This window comes from Eptatretus burgeri, chromosome 3, assembly GCF_056783735.1.
Source record: "Eptatretus burgeri isolate ZD-2024b chromosome 3, Ebu_testis_v1, whole genome shotgun sequence".
Classification (NCBI taxonomy): domain Eukaryota; kingdom Metazoa; phylum Chordata; class Myxini; order Myxiniformes; family Myxinidae; genus Eptatretus; species Eptatretus burgeri.
Window position 1 is genome coordinate 130543923 of NC_140963.1, and position 19213 is coordinate 130563135.

The 19213-nt window shown below is 47.9% G+C and overlaps 2 protein-coding genes across 2 annotated transcripts; both read right to left on the minus strand.

Moving 5' to 3' along the window:
* Positions 1-1245: 1245 nt before the first annotated feature.
* Positions 1246-19204, minus strand: LOC147030973 (uncharacterized). The gene is made up of 2 exons (XM_085875597.1): positions 7234-19204; positions 1246-1432 (listed from the first exon to the last, which is right to left on the minus strand). Exon 1 carries the CDS (start codon positions 14808-14810, stop codon positions 13614-13616), a length of 1197 nt encoding a protein of 398 aa, XP_085731723.1. The 5' UTR covers positions 14811-19204; the 3' UTR covers positions 1246-1432; positions 7234-13613.
* POMGNT1 (protein O-linked mannose N-acetylglucosaminyltransferase 1 (beta 1,2-)) lies at positions 4605-7220 on the minus strand. The gene has a single exon (XM_085875596.1). The coding sequence runs from the start codon at positions 7017-7019 to the stop codon at positions 5043-5045; it is 1977 nt and encodes a 658-aa protein (XP_085731722.1). The 5' UTR covers positions 7020-7220; the 3' UTR covers positions 4605-5042.
* Positions 19205-19213: the final 9 nt, after the last annotated feature.

Below are 19213 nucleotides of genomic sequence, written 5' to 3' on the forward strand. Positions count from 1 at the left end.
CTCACGGGACCCGTTCGGTCCTCCAGGTCCCGTGCCATAAAGGTTTACGAACCCCGTCTACCTCCCTGCCTATGGGGAGGGTTTTTCTTTGTTTTCGTATGCATGCTGTGGCGCCGTGTCCTGCCAAGTAGAAACTGTGTAAGTGACTGTGCTTGTAAATAATAATCGTAGTTGGTGGTATTGCTTTTGCTTCTATGTGCCTGTACATTGCATGACTGCCTTGGCTGTATATACATGTGCTGTTTAAATAAATGTTCTTGTGTGAAATGTATCCCGTTCGTCGTCTTTTTCCCTTTTGAAAGTGCCATCTTGAATCGCGGAATAAATTAGTGGAGGGTTTTGAACGCCTGGTAAAACAGAATCACATCCGTCGAGGTCGGCGATAACACCGCTCGGTTATCACTGTAGCACGGAACGGACCGCTAAAGCGGTTCGTGTCCTAGGCCGACCTGCGGCGAGGTACGATCGCCCGGTCGACTACTCACGCAGGTACTTAGGTAGGTCGAATTTGGCGAGCAACCCTATCCTGCGCGGGTGGGCAATTGGCGCGATCGTGGTGAGGTTAAACCCCCACCAGTGACTGGCTCCTGGCGGTAGTTCCATGAGGGTCACGACTGAATTGTCCATGAGGTGGGCGACGCGGTTGCGATTGGAGTTACGCAATTGCTCGCACGCCATGCGGGCCAGAATTCGTAACAATATTATCGATGTAAATGGATCCATTTTATAACAACCAAAGCTTCCCATACTTAAAGTGCTCCAATATCAACCGAACATGAAAACAATGAATGAAAACACTACATAGCAAATCCCTGTGACTTATTGGGAAAGAACAGCAAAACAATTCCTAGAAATTAAACCACAACAGAATTCATCCTATTTTTATAGAAATGATATATATATATATATATATGTAAAATTTCTCTCCCATTTACATGATAAAAATAATCAGTGGAGGTAAATGAAGTTTCAAACAACAATGTTACACACAGGGCTTAGACTGTGATGGGGGATCTATCACATGGCCAACAAAGCATTTTCTAAAATCAAAGGGAAAAATATCCACAAGAAGGCACACCCACACATTCCCTCCCCTTTACACACACAAAAAAAAGAAGTCAAAAATACATTTTGTGGCATAATGGAGTGAGTGTGCTTTACTCTTCAGAAACCCAGGTGTTGCGTTTTCAAAATGACCAAACAACAATTTGTTAAGAGATGATCAAGTCACACATGCCACCACAATTCAAATGATCTCACACGTTCAATGTTGTTTTTCATCTGAGATTGCACACAAAGGTGAGTAAACTAAATTACTGCCCTTAAAAGCAAGCAGTTTCCAGTCCACAGGCTGCGTGAATATCTTTCTTCCCATGTACTGTCAATTTCCTTCAAATATTCGGAAGTTCATATTAAGCTTGGTAAACTCCACCTGCAGCACAATAATTCAACATTAAAGCAGGAATGACTTGACAATATACATTCAGGCATTGTGACCATTTAACTTCTTGGATTTTTCCAATCATGTGTATTTCACCAGCTAACTCGAAAGTAGATCGCTTTGTATGTATGTATGTACGTACGTACGTACGTACGTACTAGCAGGGGTAACCGGCATTGCCTGGTGCTGTTTTAATCCTGTTGTCATTTTGAAGAAATCTCTTTTTTTTCTATTTTTTGTGGGGGCCAAAAACACTTCCCGACACCCACAAAGGAATAGAGTCAGGGATCATTTAATATTACCTTTCATGTAACTGCAAAGGCAAAAGCATGAAAGAGATATTAAAGAAAGACATCTCCAAAAATCCAACTGTTTCTTTTTTTTTTCGAAGCCGCTGGGATTACGGGTTTCCTGGGTTAAAACTGAGATCTAGGCTTTCAATGACATCTTGGATGCTGCTGTCTTGTCTGTACCCATTTGTGGTGAGGATGTTAAGGTCACGGAGAGATTCACTTAACTTGGCAGTGATATTCATGTCTCCGCATGTTGTGAGCCAGGGGTAGATATATGTCTGAGTTGGGCCTGGGGAGTCATGAATTCACTGGATCATGGGGTGTGGCACTGTCGGTATCGAAAGAATGACGAAGGTCCAAGTCTTTCAGTTCTTGATCCTTCCAGTCTCTCTCTGGTCCATGAGCTCTCGCCCTGTGGTCCATCATCCGTTCTCTCTCTGGTCCTGAAGCCCCTTCTGCCCTTCAGTCTTTTCTTGTTCGGTCGTGGGTCATGAAAGCACCAGCAGCAACGCCGGAGAGAGCTCGCTGACCACGCCAGGGGCCCGAGGTCAGGCGCGGCTACGCAAGGCCGTGGGGAGTCGACGTCGCGACCTGCCCACCGTCGCGCCACGAGGGCGCGGCTACGCAAGGCCGTGGGGAGTCGACGTCGCGACCTGCCCACCATCGCGCCACGAGGGCGCGGGTAAGACCCTTGGATTCTGACTCTGACTCTTGGATTCTGACCAGGGATTTGAGACGGAGACTTAACTCCTTCAGTACCAGGTCTCTTCAGAGAATCCTTGGCTATCTCTGGTCATACTTTGTGTGTCCAACGAGCGGTTGCTGAGAGAGACTCAAATAAGATTTGTTACCTACATCGTCCATGTCAGCTGTGGCTGTATGAACTTGTGGCTTTTTTCCCTGATGCTAATGCTCACCAGATTTTCTCAGCGAGGGAGCCTCGTGAGTGGAGGAGGCCAATGGGCCGACCACATGCCTCGCAGTTGCAGCAGGTTGATCGGAATTTCAAGGAGATGGGGATGGGCCAGGCATCCGCCTGGGGGTGGGCAGACTGAAGTCCAGGAGTACCGGCAGAAAGTAGACGCAGCGGCGTCGCGCTGCTCTACTTTCTGTAGAGCATGCTCCAATACCTGACCTGACGTTAACAAAGAAGTGTAAAAGACCTGTCTTGAATTTGCCTGAGTTCACCACAATCAATCATCACATTATGCAAATTGTAGCAATTGTGGCAGTCTCAAATTATAGACACATTTTCTCCAGTAACCATGTCCTCGTCCTCATGTCTTTTCATGTTTACCTGAGGGAAAGGGCCGCTCCATGGAGACTGATTGGCACACTTACGAATCCGGGCAGCAGGGAAGAATGGGGAAGATTTGGCCGCCGACTTGCATCGGGAGGTGGGGGGGGGGGTGGGTACAAACACCGCAAAGAGGTGTTCATGATACGCAAAGATGGTCGATGAAGGTGATGTTAGCCGACTTCCAAGCAGATTATAATTTGTCCAAGGTCATCTACCAAGTGAATAGAGCAGAATGATTGTGAAGTCCAACAAGTTGTCTTTTTATTTAACCCACCAGTGAAGCGACGGGTACTTTTGCTCGTTTTAAATAAAAGCAAAAAACGAGTTAAATATCATACACTGGAAGGACTTCCCTGCAGAAACCCTGACCCCTCCAGCTCGGTTTCTTCCTCGACCCTGAACACATACCCGAGACTTCAGTTTGTTTTTTTTAAATCTTGATATTGAAGCTGATGGTTTTTAAAAATATATACAATTTAGAAAATATGCCATAAACGGAACCACAAGCTGTTGCAGCCAGCATTGGGATCATCTACATATGACGTACAAACGAAGGTGGGGGACGGCACAACGTTGCGCTCAATGAAGTAACACTTTCTGCACATTCCTTTATCTTTTCTTCGCTCAATATAATGCAAGCCTGGGGTTGTGTTAATGGATGGTGTGACTGGCTCGGGATCTTAGGGTCCTGAGTTCAAGCCCCGTTGGGGTTGACTCAGCCTGTCATTCTTCCGAGGCCGGCGAAATGAGTACCAGTGCATTGGTATGGGCACAGCATCAGTGGCATAGTCGCTCCCAAATAAAATGATAGCTACCTGGCAACCAAGCTGCCACACGCAAGAAGAAGATTGTGAAGAAATAGAAGAAAAGCTCATGTATAGCAGGTGGCATCATGGGTGGCGTCCAAAAAAAAAATCCTTCAAAAAAGTCTCACCAACACCAAAGCTCGTGCAAATATAAGCTTCTAAAATGCTCCCATTATTTTTGGGGTGTACAATGTCGAGACCCATGGATGAGCTATAACACAGAACGGATCAGGACAGAACAGAGCAAAAAAAAAAAAAAAAAAAAACAGCAGTAAAGAGAGGGGGATTTCTCTATTTTGGAATCTTTCCTGGAGGAGAGATGTTTGTCTGCGTCACCATTTTTCTCAGAGATGGCCAAACGGATCTTCGTCAAACTTTCAGAGGTTCATCAGTTTTTATATTACCAATTTGTAGCCGCTTGGCTGCATCGTTTTCTGGGGGCATGACTCTGCCGCTGATGTAGTGCCCCCATTGCCGGTGAGCTGGTACTCATTTTGCCGACCTTGTAAACGACAGGCTGAGTCAACCCACCTAGTGTTAATTCATTGGACAGACAGGGGCTTTAACTCAAGACCCGAAGATCTTAAGCCAGCCACCTTCACCGTTAAGCCAACACCAAACTTGATTCATCAGTGAGTGCCAGGAAGTGTTTTTGACAAAAAAAAATTGTTTTTGCAAATGTTGAACAAAAGAAGTTCGTTTTTTAAAAATTTATTTATTTCTTTTTAAATCATTCTCATGTTAAAGCCTTTGTAGCTATGTGAAAGGTAATAAATAATAAATGATCCCCAAGCCTATTCTTTAATGGGTGTAGGGAGGTCTTTTAGGCCCCCACAACAAAAAAAAACAAATCAAAACTCGATTTCTTCAAAATGTGAACATGATTAGGACACCGCGGAGAGGCCCGGGTATCCCTGCTGGTGTTGAATAAATTGTATTCCTTTGAAAATACAAAACTTCCAAAAGAATCCCAACTCCATTTCTTTAATCCGGAGGAAAAATACTTTATTACTTTCAATAAAATAAATCTCTGAATACTGAATAGTCAGTCACACTTTCATGAATATTTTTTTTTTAGACATCCCACTCCGAACACATAAATTTTGCACTCCTGCGTTCCATAATCCAAAACATACACGACACACACTCGAGCATCCCCAACATGCTTCACCAATGCCCCCTGCTGTTGTGGATTCTCACTGCTATTGTTGAATCTGCTGTTGCACAGGTGTATCCAAATGCACAGCTGTTACATTGGCAGGCTTGTGAACCGCATACGGTGAAGCTGGAGAACCCACGATTAGCAGAGGTGACCGCCGCCGAAACATCCTCCAGAGGCCACGATGGGAACCACGGGCATCAAGATCCCAAATACCGAAACACTTCGCAAGTTGCAACCACGTTGACCAATCGCTCTCGTGCTCCATTACGATATAGAGCACCAGGCTGCGGCCTGCACGTGGAGCAAATGTGTCGTCGTCACATGGATCTTTCGAGTGGTCGACGGGCACGGCGTTTCGGAGCAGTCGTTCAATCTCGACTTCGTAGGCGTCCTGTTTCAGCCGGTCGACGTTGCGCAGCTGTACACTCGGCACGGTGTTGAACTTGTGCTTCTTGAAATAAGTGTCTTGGAAATAAGCATTCATGTTAATGCCCAGAGAGCCGAAATGGAACGTGCGAGATACATCGGACACGACGCACTCACGACCGCGACGCTGTGCGTCCATGCGCATCCACACATCCCAGTCCCACAACTTATCAGGTGTGGGCCACTTAGCCTCGAGCTCGCTTTTATACAGCGAGCGTGACAACACCCAGCCAAGGCCAGGCATGGATTCCACTCGGTACAACAGAGCTGGGTCTTCTGCCGTGTGCTCATAACCCTGGTCGTTCCAGGCAGAGATGCAGTATATAGAATCGTCGACGTCCATCAAGTGGATGGTTTGGCTGAAAAACCCAAAAAAGTCCATCGACACGTCAAGATCTTCCTCAACGACAATAGCGTAGCGTGCCTCAGGATGTAGGTTAAAGATCGCTGTGAGGCTCGCTTTGTAATGCTGCGATACGCGTGCGTTCCGAACACTCATGGGCGTGTGCTGCACACCACGTAGACCAAACAACCGCACCACATCCATGGGCTCGTCAAAGTAGCCATCGATGAAAACAGTTATGACGGCAGGGTTGACACCCGGCGCGGAGAGCAGCGAGCGCAGCATGCGGTACAGGTAGTGCGGGCGGTTGCTCGCGATCACAGCCACCGGCACGTCATGCACGCGGTTGTCGGGCAGCTGCGGTGGGTGCAAAGCAATGGGCGCGGGATCCCGACAACTGCAGAGACTGCCGTAGCCCTCCAGCTTGCCGCAGAATGCCATTCGGCGCAGAGATACGGCGTCCGAGCCCCAACTGCAGCCACCGGCGTTGGGTGGTGCCAGGGGGATCGAAGCCTTCAAGAGGACCGGTTCGGCCCAGGCAGAGAGAGCCGGCGATTTAGCACACCCTTCTCCATAAACGGACCCCCCCTTGGTGGTCACGAAAGCCCACATGTCTCTCCAGCCCAGGGTCCCAGCATCTCTGCTCCCGAAGCCGGTCAAGCGAGCCCTCGCCGGCGTCTTGAGATGCAGAGACGCCTCGTCCTTAACGCCGAAGACCAGCAAGCGCCCTTCGGACACCATGTTGAGGAACAACACCATCGCTTCGTCCTCGTGCGGAGAGTACGTGTCGAAGACCCGCCGAGCCATAACACTCCCGGTGGCCTGATTCAGTACGGCAACGTGGACGCCTCGACCCTGATCGGGCTCCTCGTCGGCGATGACCGTGGTCCCGTCCACCGTCACGAACATTTTGCTCCGGCTGGAGTAGACCTCCACCTCGACCGACCGGTGCAGCGACCGCTGGGGGACCTGAACGACCCCGGGGTCGTCCCACTCGTGCCCTCGAGCTGCGCCTTTGCCCATCTCGTCCCTCCTCGTCTCGAGGATGAGTTTGACGTTAATGAATATCGTGACGAGCAGGAAGATGACGGCCGCGGCCTGACAAACCCTGCGGAGACCGCGCGGTCCTGGGGTAGCGACCCATCGCCAAGACACGAGCCCCGCTCCTGCCCCCGGAGCTTGCGGACCGGCGGGTCTCCGCTTGGGGTAGAAAGGTCGTGCTCGAGGGTTAGGCCTCCATTCGTCCATAGCTCGAGAGATCGGGGGGGTCGTTCTCCAACATAACGGGCTACACCAATCGAACGGACGATTTTTTCATACACATATACACCTTCGTTATGTTTCTTACTTACATTTTCCCTTACTCGTGCAATTAAATAATGAACCAACGAACATGCCGATCAGAGGTACCCAGCGCTTTAAAGTCAAAAAAAAATAAAAATGGTAACCCACTTCATCATACCATATATGGGTATCCGGAGACGAGTGGTAACTCGGACGGCGGAGAGCGGAAGTATAATTTTGTTTTTTACACATTTCGCTACAAAACAAATCACCTCTTCATCGTTTCATGTATAAATGACAATGACAAAAGTAGTCCGTGTTAACATGACGTATGAGTATTTTTTTAAATTATAAAAATGTTTCAAGTGACTGCGAAGACGGGAGGAACAAAACATGGGAAAACAAAAAGAACGGAGGACCGACTTCCTGTTCCTGTGGTGTTTCGTTCCGGGTCCAAAGTCAGGATTGCAATCATTGGACGAATGATGATGATGATACTATTTTAATGGACCTTCAGATTAAAAGTATTAGACGCCAGTCCCCATATTTTTCTCTGCTAAGGACGAGAGGACGGCTGAGATATCTGGTGTGTGTTCTGTTGCCAATTAGCTTGCCAAGCCAGCTGTTCCTTTTCAACTGCTTCGTTGGAGTGCTTAAGCCACTTGGCGAGCGCTCTATAAGCTGATTGGTAATGGAACACACCTCCGGTCTTGCAGGTGTTCCTGACGGAGTGTGCTGCATCACGGAGCACGCCGCCCTCGGTCGAGACGAATGAATAAACCGTTTGGCCTCTTTTGCTGCTACCCAGGGTTTGATCTGATGCCCAAGATTTGATCTGGTGCCCAAGATTTGATCTGGTGCCCAAGATTTGATCTGGTACCTGGGATTTGATCTGGTGCCCCTGGTTTGATCTGGTGCCCAGGGTTTGATTTGGTGACTGGTGCTTAGGGTTTGATGTGGTACCCAGGATTTGATCTGGTACCTGGGATTTGATCTGGTGTCCAGGGTTTGATCTGGCACCTGGGGTTTGATCTGGTGCCCCTGGTTTGATCTGGTGCCCAGGGTTTGATTTGGTGACTGGTGCTTAGGGTTTGATGTGGTACCCAGGATTTGATCTGGTACCTGGGATTTGATCTGGTGTCCAGGGTTTGATCTGGCACACAGGGTTCGATCTGGCACCTGGGGTTTGATCGGGTGCCCCTGGTTTGATCTGTTACTCTGGTTTGATCTGGTGCCCAGGGTTCGATCTGTTACTCCCAGTTTGATCTGGTACCCGGGGTTTTATCTGGTACCTGGGATTTGATCTGGTGCCCAGGGTTCGATCTGGTACCTGGGGTTTGATCTGGTACCCCGGTTCGATCTGTTACTCCCGGTTCAATCTGGTACTCTCGGTTTGATCTGGTGCCCAGCGTTCGATCTGGTACCCGGGGTTTGATCTGGTACCCCCGGTTCGAGCTGATACCCTGGGTTTGATCTCGTACCCCGGTTTGATGTTGCACTCCGTTTGATCTGGTACCCCAAGTTCGATTTGATACTGTACCCAGAGTTCGATCTGGTACACAAGGTTTGATATGATTGATACGAGGTTAGAACTGGTACCAATGGTTAATGATCGTCCTAACGAAGACGTTAAAGGGAATGCGAATTAATTTTGTGACGGGGTGTTCCACACGCTCATGCTCGTCCCGATTTCTCTTCATCTTCGATCCCTTCCGTTGGATTTGTTCCTTCAGTTTTCCCTGTTCGTGTTTCAAATTCTTTATTTTGTCGGGATATTGCTGAACAGTGTTAAACGTCCTCATTTTCTCAATTGTTCACACAAGGAACATCACCGCAGAAGGAAGCCATTATTAGGGTCATCAAGCTTGCATAATCTTGCCAACACTCATATCACAGACGTACCCCTCTATCCCCACTGCTTCTCGGTGCCTATCCAATTCGAGTTTATTGAGATTTGCTCCCTCGAAGACCTACTGTTTCTGTGTAACCCCGTGCAAATAATTTTGAATGATCTTATCTGCCCAAAGTGCGCACAAATTTCACATCCTGTTTTGTCTGTTACATCCTGATCCGTTCAGTTTACGAGCTCTTCCACGAGCCTCGACTCTGTACAAAAAAAACAACAAAAAAGAACGTTTTGACTTGTTCGAGCGGATAAGTCACGGTTCCAACCAAGCTGCTTTCGATGTTAGTCAAGCCCGTGAGAACGAGCGAGGGGGTCATGACAGTGTAACCAGACTTGGGTGGCTTAATGGTTAGATCGTCAGCTCTGAGTTTGGGAGGTTGGTTGAGGTTCAAACCTCAACCAACTCGTAACAAAGATTTAAAATATGGTATGTGATGCTTCCTTGCTTGGCGTTTGGCATTTTAAAATGATAGAATACAGACAAACAACTATAATTAACAACTATCGCGCCATATTTGATGGGCCTCATGGCCTCTACCGTTGAAATTCCTTGAAAGAGAACTCGTATCTCATATACAATACTTGGCCAAAAGTATGCGGACACCCCTTCTAATGAGTGGATTCGGCTATTTCAGCCACACCCATTGCTGACAGGTGTATAAAATCAAGCACACAGCCATGCAATCTCCATAGACAAACATTGGCAGTAAAACGGGCCATACTGAAGAGCTCAGTGACTTTCAACGTGGCACCGTCATCGGATGCCACCTTTCCAACAAGTCAGTTTGTCAAATTTCTGCCCTGGTAAACTGTAAGTGCTGTTATTATGAAGTGGAAATGTCTAGGAGCAACAATAGCTCAGCCACGAAGTGAAAGACCACACAAGCTCACAGAACGGGATCGCTAAGTGCTGAAACGTGTAGCGTGGAAAAATCGTCTGTCGTCAGTTGCAACACTCACTACCGAGATCCAAACTGACTGGAAGCAACGTCAGCACAAACACCGTTCGTCGAGAGCTTCATGAAATGGGTTTCCATAGCTGAGCAGCCGCACACAAGCCTACGATCACCATGCACAATGCCAAGCATCGGCTGGAGTGGTGTCAAGCTCATCGCCTTTGGACTCTGGAGCAGTGGAAACTCATTCTCTGGAGTGATGAATCACGCTTCACCATTTGGCAGTCCGACGGACGAATCTAGGCTTGACGGATGCCAGGAGAACACTACCTGCCCGAATGCATAGAACCAACTGTAAAGTTTGGTAGAGGAGGAATAATGGTCTGGGGCTGTTTTTCATGGTTCAGGCTTGGCTCCTTAGTTCCAGTGAAGGGAAATCTTAACACTACAGCATACAATGACATTCTAGATAATTCTGTGCTTACAACATTGTGGCAACAGTTTGGGGAAGGCCCTTTCCTGTTTCAGCATGACAATGCCCCCATGCACAAAGCGAGGTCCGTACAGAAATGGTTTGTTGAGATCGGTGTGGAAGAACTTGACTCGCCTGCACTCTGCACAGAGCCCTGACTTCAACCCCATCGAACACCTTTGGGATGAAGTGGAACACCGACTGCGAGCCAGTCCTAATCACCCAACATCAGTGCCTGACCTCACTAGTGCTTTTGTGGCTGAATGGAAGCAAATCCCCACAGTAATGGTTCCAACATCTAGTGGAAAGTCTTCCCAGAAGAGCGGAGCCTGTTCGAGCAGCAAATGGGGGACCAACTCCATATTAATGCCCATTATTTTGGAATGAGATGTCGGACAACTAGGTGTCCACATACACTACATGGACAAAAGTATCATACTAAAATACGCAATTTGGTGTCTGTCTGTCTGTGTCTGCTTGACCGCGATACATTCGGTCGTTACTTATCCAATCTCAACGAAACTTGCCAGGGAGACTAAGGGTCACACAATAGAATTTGTAGCGACTTCATTTGCCCCCCTTCCCAAAGGCGTTTTCAGCTTTGGGCAAAATCCGTGTTAAGGTGTATAGATAGCATATTATGCCTGGTGTTGGCTTAATGGTGAGCTTGGGATCCGAGGATCCTGAGTTCAAATCCCCCCTCGGCCGTTGAATTAATACCAGGTGGAGTTGACTCTGCCTGCCATCCTTCCGCGGTTTGGCAAAATGAGTGCCAGCTTGCTGGTATCCTGTGTCGGAGTGGCGACCCGTCCAGGATGGTACCCACTAGCCCAGGAGACTGCGAGGCAGCACCAACGCTCTGCACAGAGTCTGCTCCCAATGGATGGATGGAGAGCATATTGTGGCGTTTTTCCAAGGCTGCTTCTAAGAACAAAAGTAATAACACAAATGATAATAGCATAATATCCCCCTCCTCAGGAGTTTTTTTTTCTCCTTGGATAAACGCTGTGTTAACGTGTATAAATAGTTTATCGTGGCATTTCGTGGAGCATCCCTCCCCGAAGTTTAAAAAAAAAAAAAAATTATAGATCATAAACACGGATTATTAACTTTTTAAACAGTCACTACTGCCGTTTAACAATAAACTGAAAGGGAGGAAACCCGACGTTCTTGAGGCATATGCATATCGCATCCCCTACAGACTGATGGACCCGAGTCAAGATCTACTCTAATCTATATACCCCAGAAAGGATAATAACATGACCCTTCTTGCTGCTCCCCACGGGAGTTGGTGTACTCGTGTATAAAAGCCAGTTATTTTTCGGACCCTATTGGTTGAACATCTGGCCCGACTCCACCCACAATTGTCACATCAAAAAAAATTAAAAAAAATACAGAAGGGTCACCCGTCATTTTGACGGGCTTTTCTGCTAGTTATCTTGCAATCAATCGGCCAATTAAACCACCGACTGCGTAACATTCGTAATCACCAATGACAAGGGTTTAGCATTTTTGGCAATGAGCAGAACTCAATTTTAAAAAAGCTTATTGTTCGTGATTCCAGGTTTATCTTCATGGCTGGAAAAGGAAATTCTGTGCGGGTCTCGTAACAGGTTATTTGGAGCTTTGAACAATCCAATGAAGTATCTTGTTAATTAATTTGATACTCTTCATGAACACCACGGGACATTTTACCCCCACCAGATGGTTCCATGGGACAGTCTATCTGAGGGATAGCGCACTTTGTGATGCACACCCTGGCTTCAAAGGATTTTAAACGTTTCGTCCCTTCGCCCTTAGTTATTTTATAACTTGGTTTACGAAGTTCTTCAGCTAAAATGTGGGGTCGGTAGGTCGAAATATAAATATAATTTCAATTTTTATGATTTTGTTTCGGATGTTCCATGGAAAGGACAAGGGTAGGTGGGGGGAAAATAAATATAAATCCCGGACCAGGAGGATCACAGAAAACATTGAAGATGGAAGACCATTCAAATGCAGGATGCCCTTGTTCACTGTATCATCTGATGTGAAAAACAATAAAGAAGGATTAAAACTTGTTTTTACAATATAGTCTGGCATGTTTTTCTTATAGAAACATGTTGGATCATCAAACAAATGGAAACAATGCTGAGAAAATTAGTGTCCAAGTCGTAGATGTGTGCGTGCACACCAGTGCATAGTGCTGGATATGATTTTTAAAAAAGGTGTCTACTTGGAGTCGACACGCTCAAAACGGTCAATCAGAGCCATAACCAGCTCTTACTTTTCAGTGGGCATCTGATCGTACCATCTCCCCATCCCCATGAGCACATCAATGGCTGATTTCTGGTCCGTTGAAGGCGGAATGTCAGCATCTCGCAGGGAAACTTTGACGTAGCTTGACACCGAAATCTTTCAATACGAACAGCGGTGTAGAACTTTCGATGGAAACAAAATCGGCACGATCAAGAGTAGCGTGCGAATCATCCCTGCTGCTGCACTAAATTGATGCAATAGTTCGGCCAGAATATTCGTCGTCAAGATGTTGCGTGATTAAATTACCAATACAGTCACTCAAATTTATACCGCTGCCAGACTTAACAATCACTTTTGTAATGTCGGGAGGGCAGTGAGGCAGGGAGAGTCGTGAGGGTTGTCGAACTCTGTTTATTGCCCGTCCAGATGTACACTACTGTAAGCTACCACACGCCTCGAGCGGCGCGAACAACTATATGCATTGCGGACACGTGACTACCAACACCACTCCTCCACGCCCCCACAACGCTCACCGCATTGTGCTTTGCACGCGTATGCCAATACGCCACACTCCTCCCTCCTAAAAGTATGATTACAAAATGACAATTATAATGATAAGCATAATTCGCAAAGCATACTACGACACAAAAAAACAAAAACAAAGAGGAACAAAACGACATCAACCATGTAAAATCTTCCAAGTACCACGTCGCTCGACCCAACCCTGGGGTGATAGTCGGGCTATGAATCACCCAGACGAGACGGCATAAAAGAAAACGTGCTTCATCTGCACAACCTGTTACAATAATGCCGTCGTTTTAATCTGGCCCATAATTCAGCCCTCTATCCCCATCACAACATATATCGTGTTGGTGCGAGTGAGTTGAATCCCAAAGGCAGTGGACTGGTGCTCGAGTACTGAGTTGCACGACGAAGCCAAAGATGTCTGCAGACCACAATAACCATGGCCGTGTTAAAGATATAAAGAGGGAAGTGTGGGAGCACAGTATCACTATGCAGCAGAAGCGCCCTCAGGCGGCCCATGCTTACACGCCTTCCGGCGAGGTCGAGGTGACATGATTAGACGAACCTCCCGCGCCCCTGGCCAACAAGCTTGCTCGTCCCCCACGGACAGAAACAGGTAAACACGCTGAGTCCGCCAGACATGAGGGCGCCGTCGCTGGCGGGAGCAGCGGGGAGGGTGGCATTGGGAAGATAACACCCGGCCCCCGCGAGAGTAACGGGAGGGGTGACGCTGAACAGCGAACCTGCCCCGGCTCCTCACCCTTAACCCGAACCAGGCAATTAGCCGGCTCCATTACCAGCCCACCCACACCAAATTGACCGCGCATCAGCCCCGGGCGCAACACCGCCCTTGCCACAGACCCCTTTGGACACAGCAACTCCAGCCGAGACTTCAACGCACGTCCATACAGACGAACAGCGTTGACTGGATACATATCAGGGTCAAACACCAGCAAAAACATCGTCTGCGCCGAGGCAAACCCCTCTTCATGTACAGCACGTTCCCACAGTATAATTCTAACACATGAGGGGGCAGCGAACCGCGGAGTGTCATCGAAGCCGGAGATCTGAAAGACCTCTTTATTCGCAACGATTGTCCGCAAGTTCTTCACATCATATAGATTGATCCCAATCAAACACATTATGCTCACACGCGGACTGTCGGCATTTGCTTTAATAATGCCATGCTGAATCACTCGTGCCGTGAGAATCAAACACACAACAATTAACAATTTATGAACCACGCTGCGTGCACGCCTATTGGTTGTCACGACGTTGAGGCGACTTGCATGCCGGTCCCCATCTGAACGTCGAAGAGGACACCGTCGATGGTCGCGTTCCGCGAACTTCTTGCATGCGACCGGCTCGCTCCAATCCCCCGCTGAAAATCGCCTGAACGACACGGGTGTGCACTGTATCACGAGCGCAGCGCAAGCGCGAGAGTCCGTCGCAGCTGGCATGGCCCCCGTTGCTCCAGAACCGCATATTGTAGTTGCAGGAAGCAATGAACGGAAACTCATGTTGCATCGTCGCGGCTCCTGCCGCCGGGACCTCGCCCTCGGGTCTCGAGGGAGGCCGGGGCCCAAACTGCGGTACGGGCCCCCAAGGCGACACAGGTGCACCTGGAGGTATGCACTCCGAAACAGGAACCTCCCCCCATCGAAGCTCCAATCGGCCCGGCACGGGATGTCCAAGGCCATTGGCTGGCGCCATCCCATCGAGTTGAATACGGGCCAACCCGCTCCGACCCAAAAGGGCGAGTCCCTCCCCTCGCACCACGAAACGCGAGAGCGCGACCCGCTGACCTTGATGGGCGAGAGTCCGTCGTGTGCCCTGCCAACCGCTGGTAGCACTTCACCGGTATACGTGTGCAATGCGAGGGTAGACCTGAAAAGAGATAGACCGGGGAGTGCACGAGCGGTGTGCTCGCTTATGATCGACACCGCCGCTCCGGTCTCAACTCAAAACACGATCGGTGCCCCGATCACCTCGACCTCCACTGTCATTGGTCTTGTCACCTTCGGACCAATTGAAAACAGGCTCAACATCGGCTGCATTTCCTGCTCCGGGCCGCCAGGATCGCTATGCCCAGGCTGCAGGACTCGGCCCGGGGCGTAAAAATGTACGCCATGCACAAAACACCGTACCGGCAGTAGGTCTCGACCCGGGACGTTGGGGTCACTTCGCACACCGCCACCCATGACCGTTATGATGGCCAATGACACTTGGCACACACACCGTAGATGTCCCTGAGTGTTCAGACCGCCGTCCGACTGACCGCTTTGCAACATTCGGTCACGACCCGCATCGAAGACTGTGCGTGCGGCCGTGGGCGCTTGGTACACCGCGCGGACCTCCGGATCACCTGCCGCGATCTGGCATCTCTGAGTTTGTGCGACGGCCGACGCCGCTTCTGAGTTGAATGTAATGTCCTCGTCCTTTAGCCGTGGCATTGCAGAAACCATTCCCGAGGCTTGCAAATCAGAAATAAAACGATCTCCAAGCCCGGCCGCCGTTCACTCAACGTGAATTTGCAGGCGCCGGCGAGATGTCTCACCCGTGCGGCGAAACTCGCGATGCGCTTCCCTGGGCTCCTCTCCAGGTGACCAAACTCGAACTGATTTTCCCGGCGCTCCGTGCGCCCGGCAATCTAATTGCTCCGGCAACGACTCAAAGTCAATACCGAGGAAAACCAGGCACTCTGCACGCGTCGATCCGAAACAGCCTCGTCGCCAATGTAATGTCCGGAGGGCAGTGCGGCATGGAGAGTCGTGAGGGTTGTCGAACTCTGTTTATTGCCCGTCCGGATGTACACTACTGTAGACGACCACACGCCTCTAGTGGCGCGAACAACTATATGCATTGCGGACACGTGACTACCAACACCACTCCTCCACGCCCCCACAATGCTCACTGCATTGTGCTTTGCATGCGTATGCCAATACGCCACAACTTTCACCCCAGAAACCACAGTCAATCTGAACCACGCTGGCCACTGCTCAGACGCCATGACCGAAGACGACTGCGCAGTTTGGTTAAAGGTGACTCGGCATTTTGGCGTGCGCGCGAAATTATATTTTGAAAATAAATGCCGACGTTTACATTTCGGGTTTTGAAACATTTTTCACCTTTGGCGGAAAATGTATAAATATAAAAGGCTAAAAATGTGTTTTATATTTAGATTTCATTTCGGCAAATATACTGTCGGCGGATGCGTAAACCAAGTTATAAAATAACTAAGGCCTTCCCTCAAAAAATTGATGTTGGACTTGGCTGAAGATATTTAAGTATTTTTTTATAACAACTAAAGACCACCAGCACGCTTACTCATAATTATAAGCAAAGGCATGCAATCTATTATTGCTGCTGACAATCTTTACGATTGTAATTTCGAACAGCTTGATTTCTGACCATCACTCATCAGTTTGGATAATGTCCCAGTCAATCAACCCCTGGACATGCTGCTCCTCCTCTCATCAATGGTTGCAGACTCTAAATCTCAAAACAAGAAGTCAGGACCATCTCCCTGGCACATATCTCAAGCATTCACCATTTTGCCATCCTGCATTACTTACCCAGCTCACTGCCTGTGGCATACAAGACCACCTTCATTCCTTGATTTATAACTTTGTCGACTGACATAGTTAAAATGTTATCAATGGCACCCTCTGCTCTCCTCTCCCAGTGGAGGCTGTTATGCGTTGGACCCAATGTTATTACTCATCCACCGAAACAACTTCGCTGATGCTTTTGAAAATCATCTCTTCCATTTTGCAGATGACTCTGCACAGTGAGACAGTACCCCCCCCCCCCCCAATCCTACTGATAGGAAGACAGCAGCCATGTCATGCTCTCCCCCAATCTGGAATGAATTACATAGACTGATAAATAGAAGATTCCTTCAATCTGAGAAAATCTGTCTTGCCCTGATGCTGAAGCTGGCAGGATGGCTTCAAGGTACACACACTCACCTCTAAGCTTTCTCGACTGGGTTTGAATCTCAACCCAGCTATAAACTGTTATACCAATGTGTGTGTGCCGTCTCTCGGAAGGATGTTGAAACTGGGCGTCCCGTCAACCGGCATTAGTTGGTGGAAGATAAAGATCACATGGCGTCCTTTGCGAAGAGTAGGCGAGCTATCCTGGGCACCATGACCAAATTCCAGAAAAATCCTGCCCGAACGTACAAAGGTTCACAGCTGTATCATTAACCAATGATGCTACCCCACAGCCTTGTGCTGCAAATTAAAGAAGAAGAACCCTGATGCTCCAGAAAGATGATCAAACAAACCCATTGTCACAAGGCTTTAAGTTTCTTCAATCGATCGATGTCCAACTGGCAGACAGGTGAAGCCCAAACCTGTGTTTATTTAAACTATAAAACACGTGCAAGACACACATCACTCCAACATGGCGTTTTACACATCAAAGCAACTGACGACTGGCTTCTTTTTCTCCCCACCCCTTTTTTCTCTCCCCCCCCTCTTTTATGTAAAAACACACACACACAAGCAAGAAGATTCACAAAAGTCCTGCCCCCCCTTGAGAAACTACTCAAATTATAAGATGATTCTACATCCGGAAATTTCCTGAATTTCGGTGATCTTTCCGCACAGCTAAAAATGTAACTACAAAATCATAACTATGAAGTCACCTCTTTACTCTTCATCGTTTAAAGTAAGTATCTCACCTCAACCGACATTACATCGTCACATATAGCAAACGATCTGTTCCATATCAAATCGTAGGCAAACAAGCGTTATCACACTGTACCAATACACCACCTAAGTCTCAAATAATTTGACATCCACCTATTTCTAAAGTCAGCCACTGGAAAAGGTCTCTTGAACTTGTATAACTAACCATCAGCCATGACCTCTCCTGGGCTGACCATGCAGCAAAGCTGACTTCCAAAAGCTTGCTGCAGCATAAGCATCCTCCATGGTTTCAAGCCTTTCCTTGAAAAAAATCAGACCTACTCAGTCCATAATACCATAGTATCCATAGCTCAATGGAGTCCTGCTCTCCCCTATCAGCTGGCACTCCAGCATCTAATCACGTCTGTCTCTCCTGGATTCTGTGGAATCGAAAACTATCAACATTATCTCCTGTGATGAGGCAGAAGCACTAGGTCTTCTTCTCTCACATCACAGATGGGGTTGTTGGCCTACATTTTGTTTAACCATCCCCTACTCTCAGCCCCCTAACTCACCCCAGTAACTCCAGGATGCACATGTTATTCTAGTAACCACCTCTGTGTTCAACTTCCAAAATCTAAGCTGGCTGTACAAGTCCACTCTTTTGTTCCTCACCTCTCCCACATGTAGAACTGCCTTCCAGAGTTCTGTGATATCCCACTATTCCCTCCAGAACTCAAAGCAGGCAGAGCACCACCATCACATCATCCCCCATCCTTACCCACATTTCATTACCCCCATTAACACCTTCCAAGCCCAACCCTCTTATTTGCAGATTACATTGGTTCCTTTCCCTATTCATTCATTCCCTTGCTTATTGTTTCCAAGTTTCCCAGCTGCCCCACTGTCAGTTCATACCCTCTGTCACCTTGACCTTCCATAAACGTCAATGTTTCAGAGAAAAGAAAATGGAGTCTTCAAAATTGTAAGTCTCAAATGCCTACCTCACCACAAGGTAAAGCACTTCCCTCTCCAAACATGAAACATGGACTTCATGTACAAGTATGTGTACAACAAAATACTAACACTGGGCAAATCAATCGCACAACAGACAAGTTCTAAAGCACAACCACTCGGCCCAGATAACTTTCCACGTCTCAATCACAATTAACAAAATTTCATTACATCAAGACATGCTGTCAAGTATCTGCTGCAACCACGATAACTTTTTTCTTTTTTATACTGTTTCATTCATTCATATGCAGCAGTGGCTGTGGGTTCATTTCTTCCAGGCACACAGTGATACTGCCCTGTACAGTAGTCCATGGGCCAGCAGGGGTTACAGGTACCATCTGGCTGGATCAAACTTCATTATGTTTTTCATGTAGTTGAACTGCCCTCGTTATACATTCTGATGTGATAGACATTCAGGAGGGATCGCTTTTTCTTGAAATAGATATATATATATATATATATATATATAT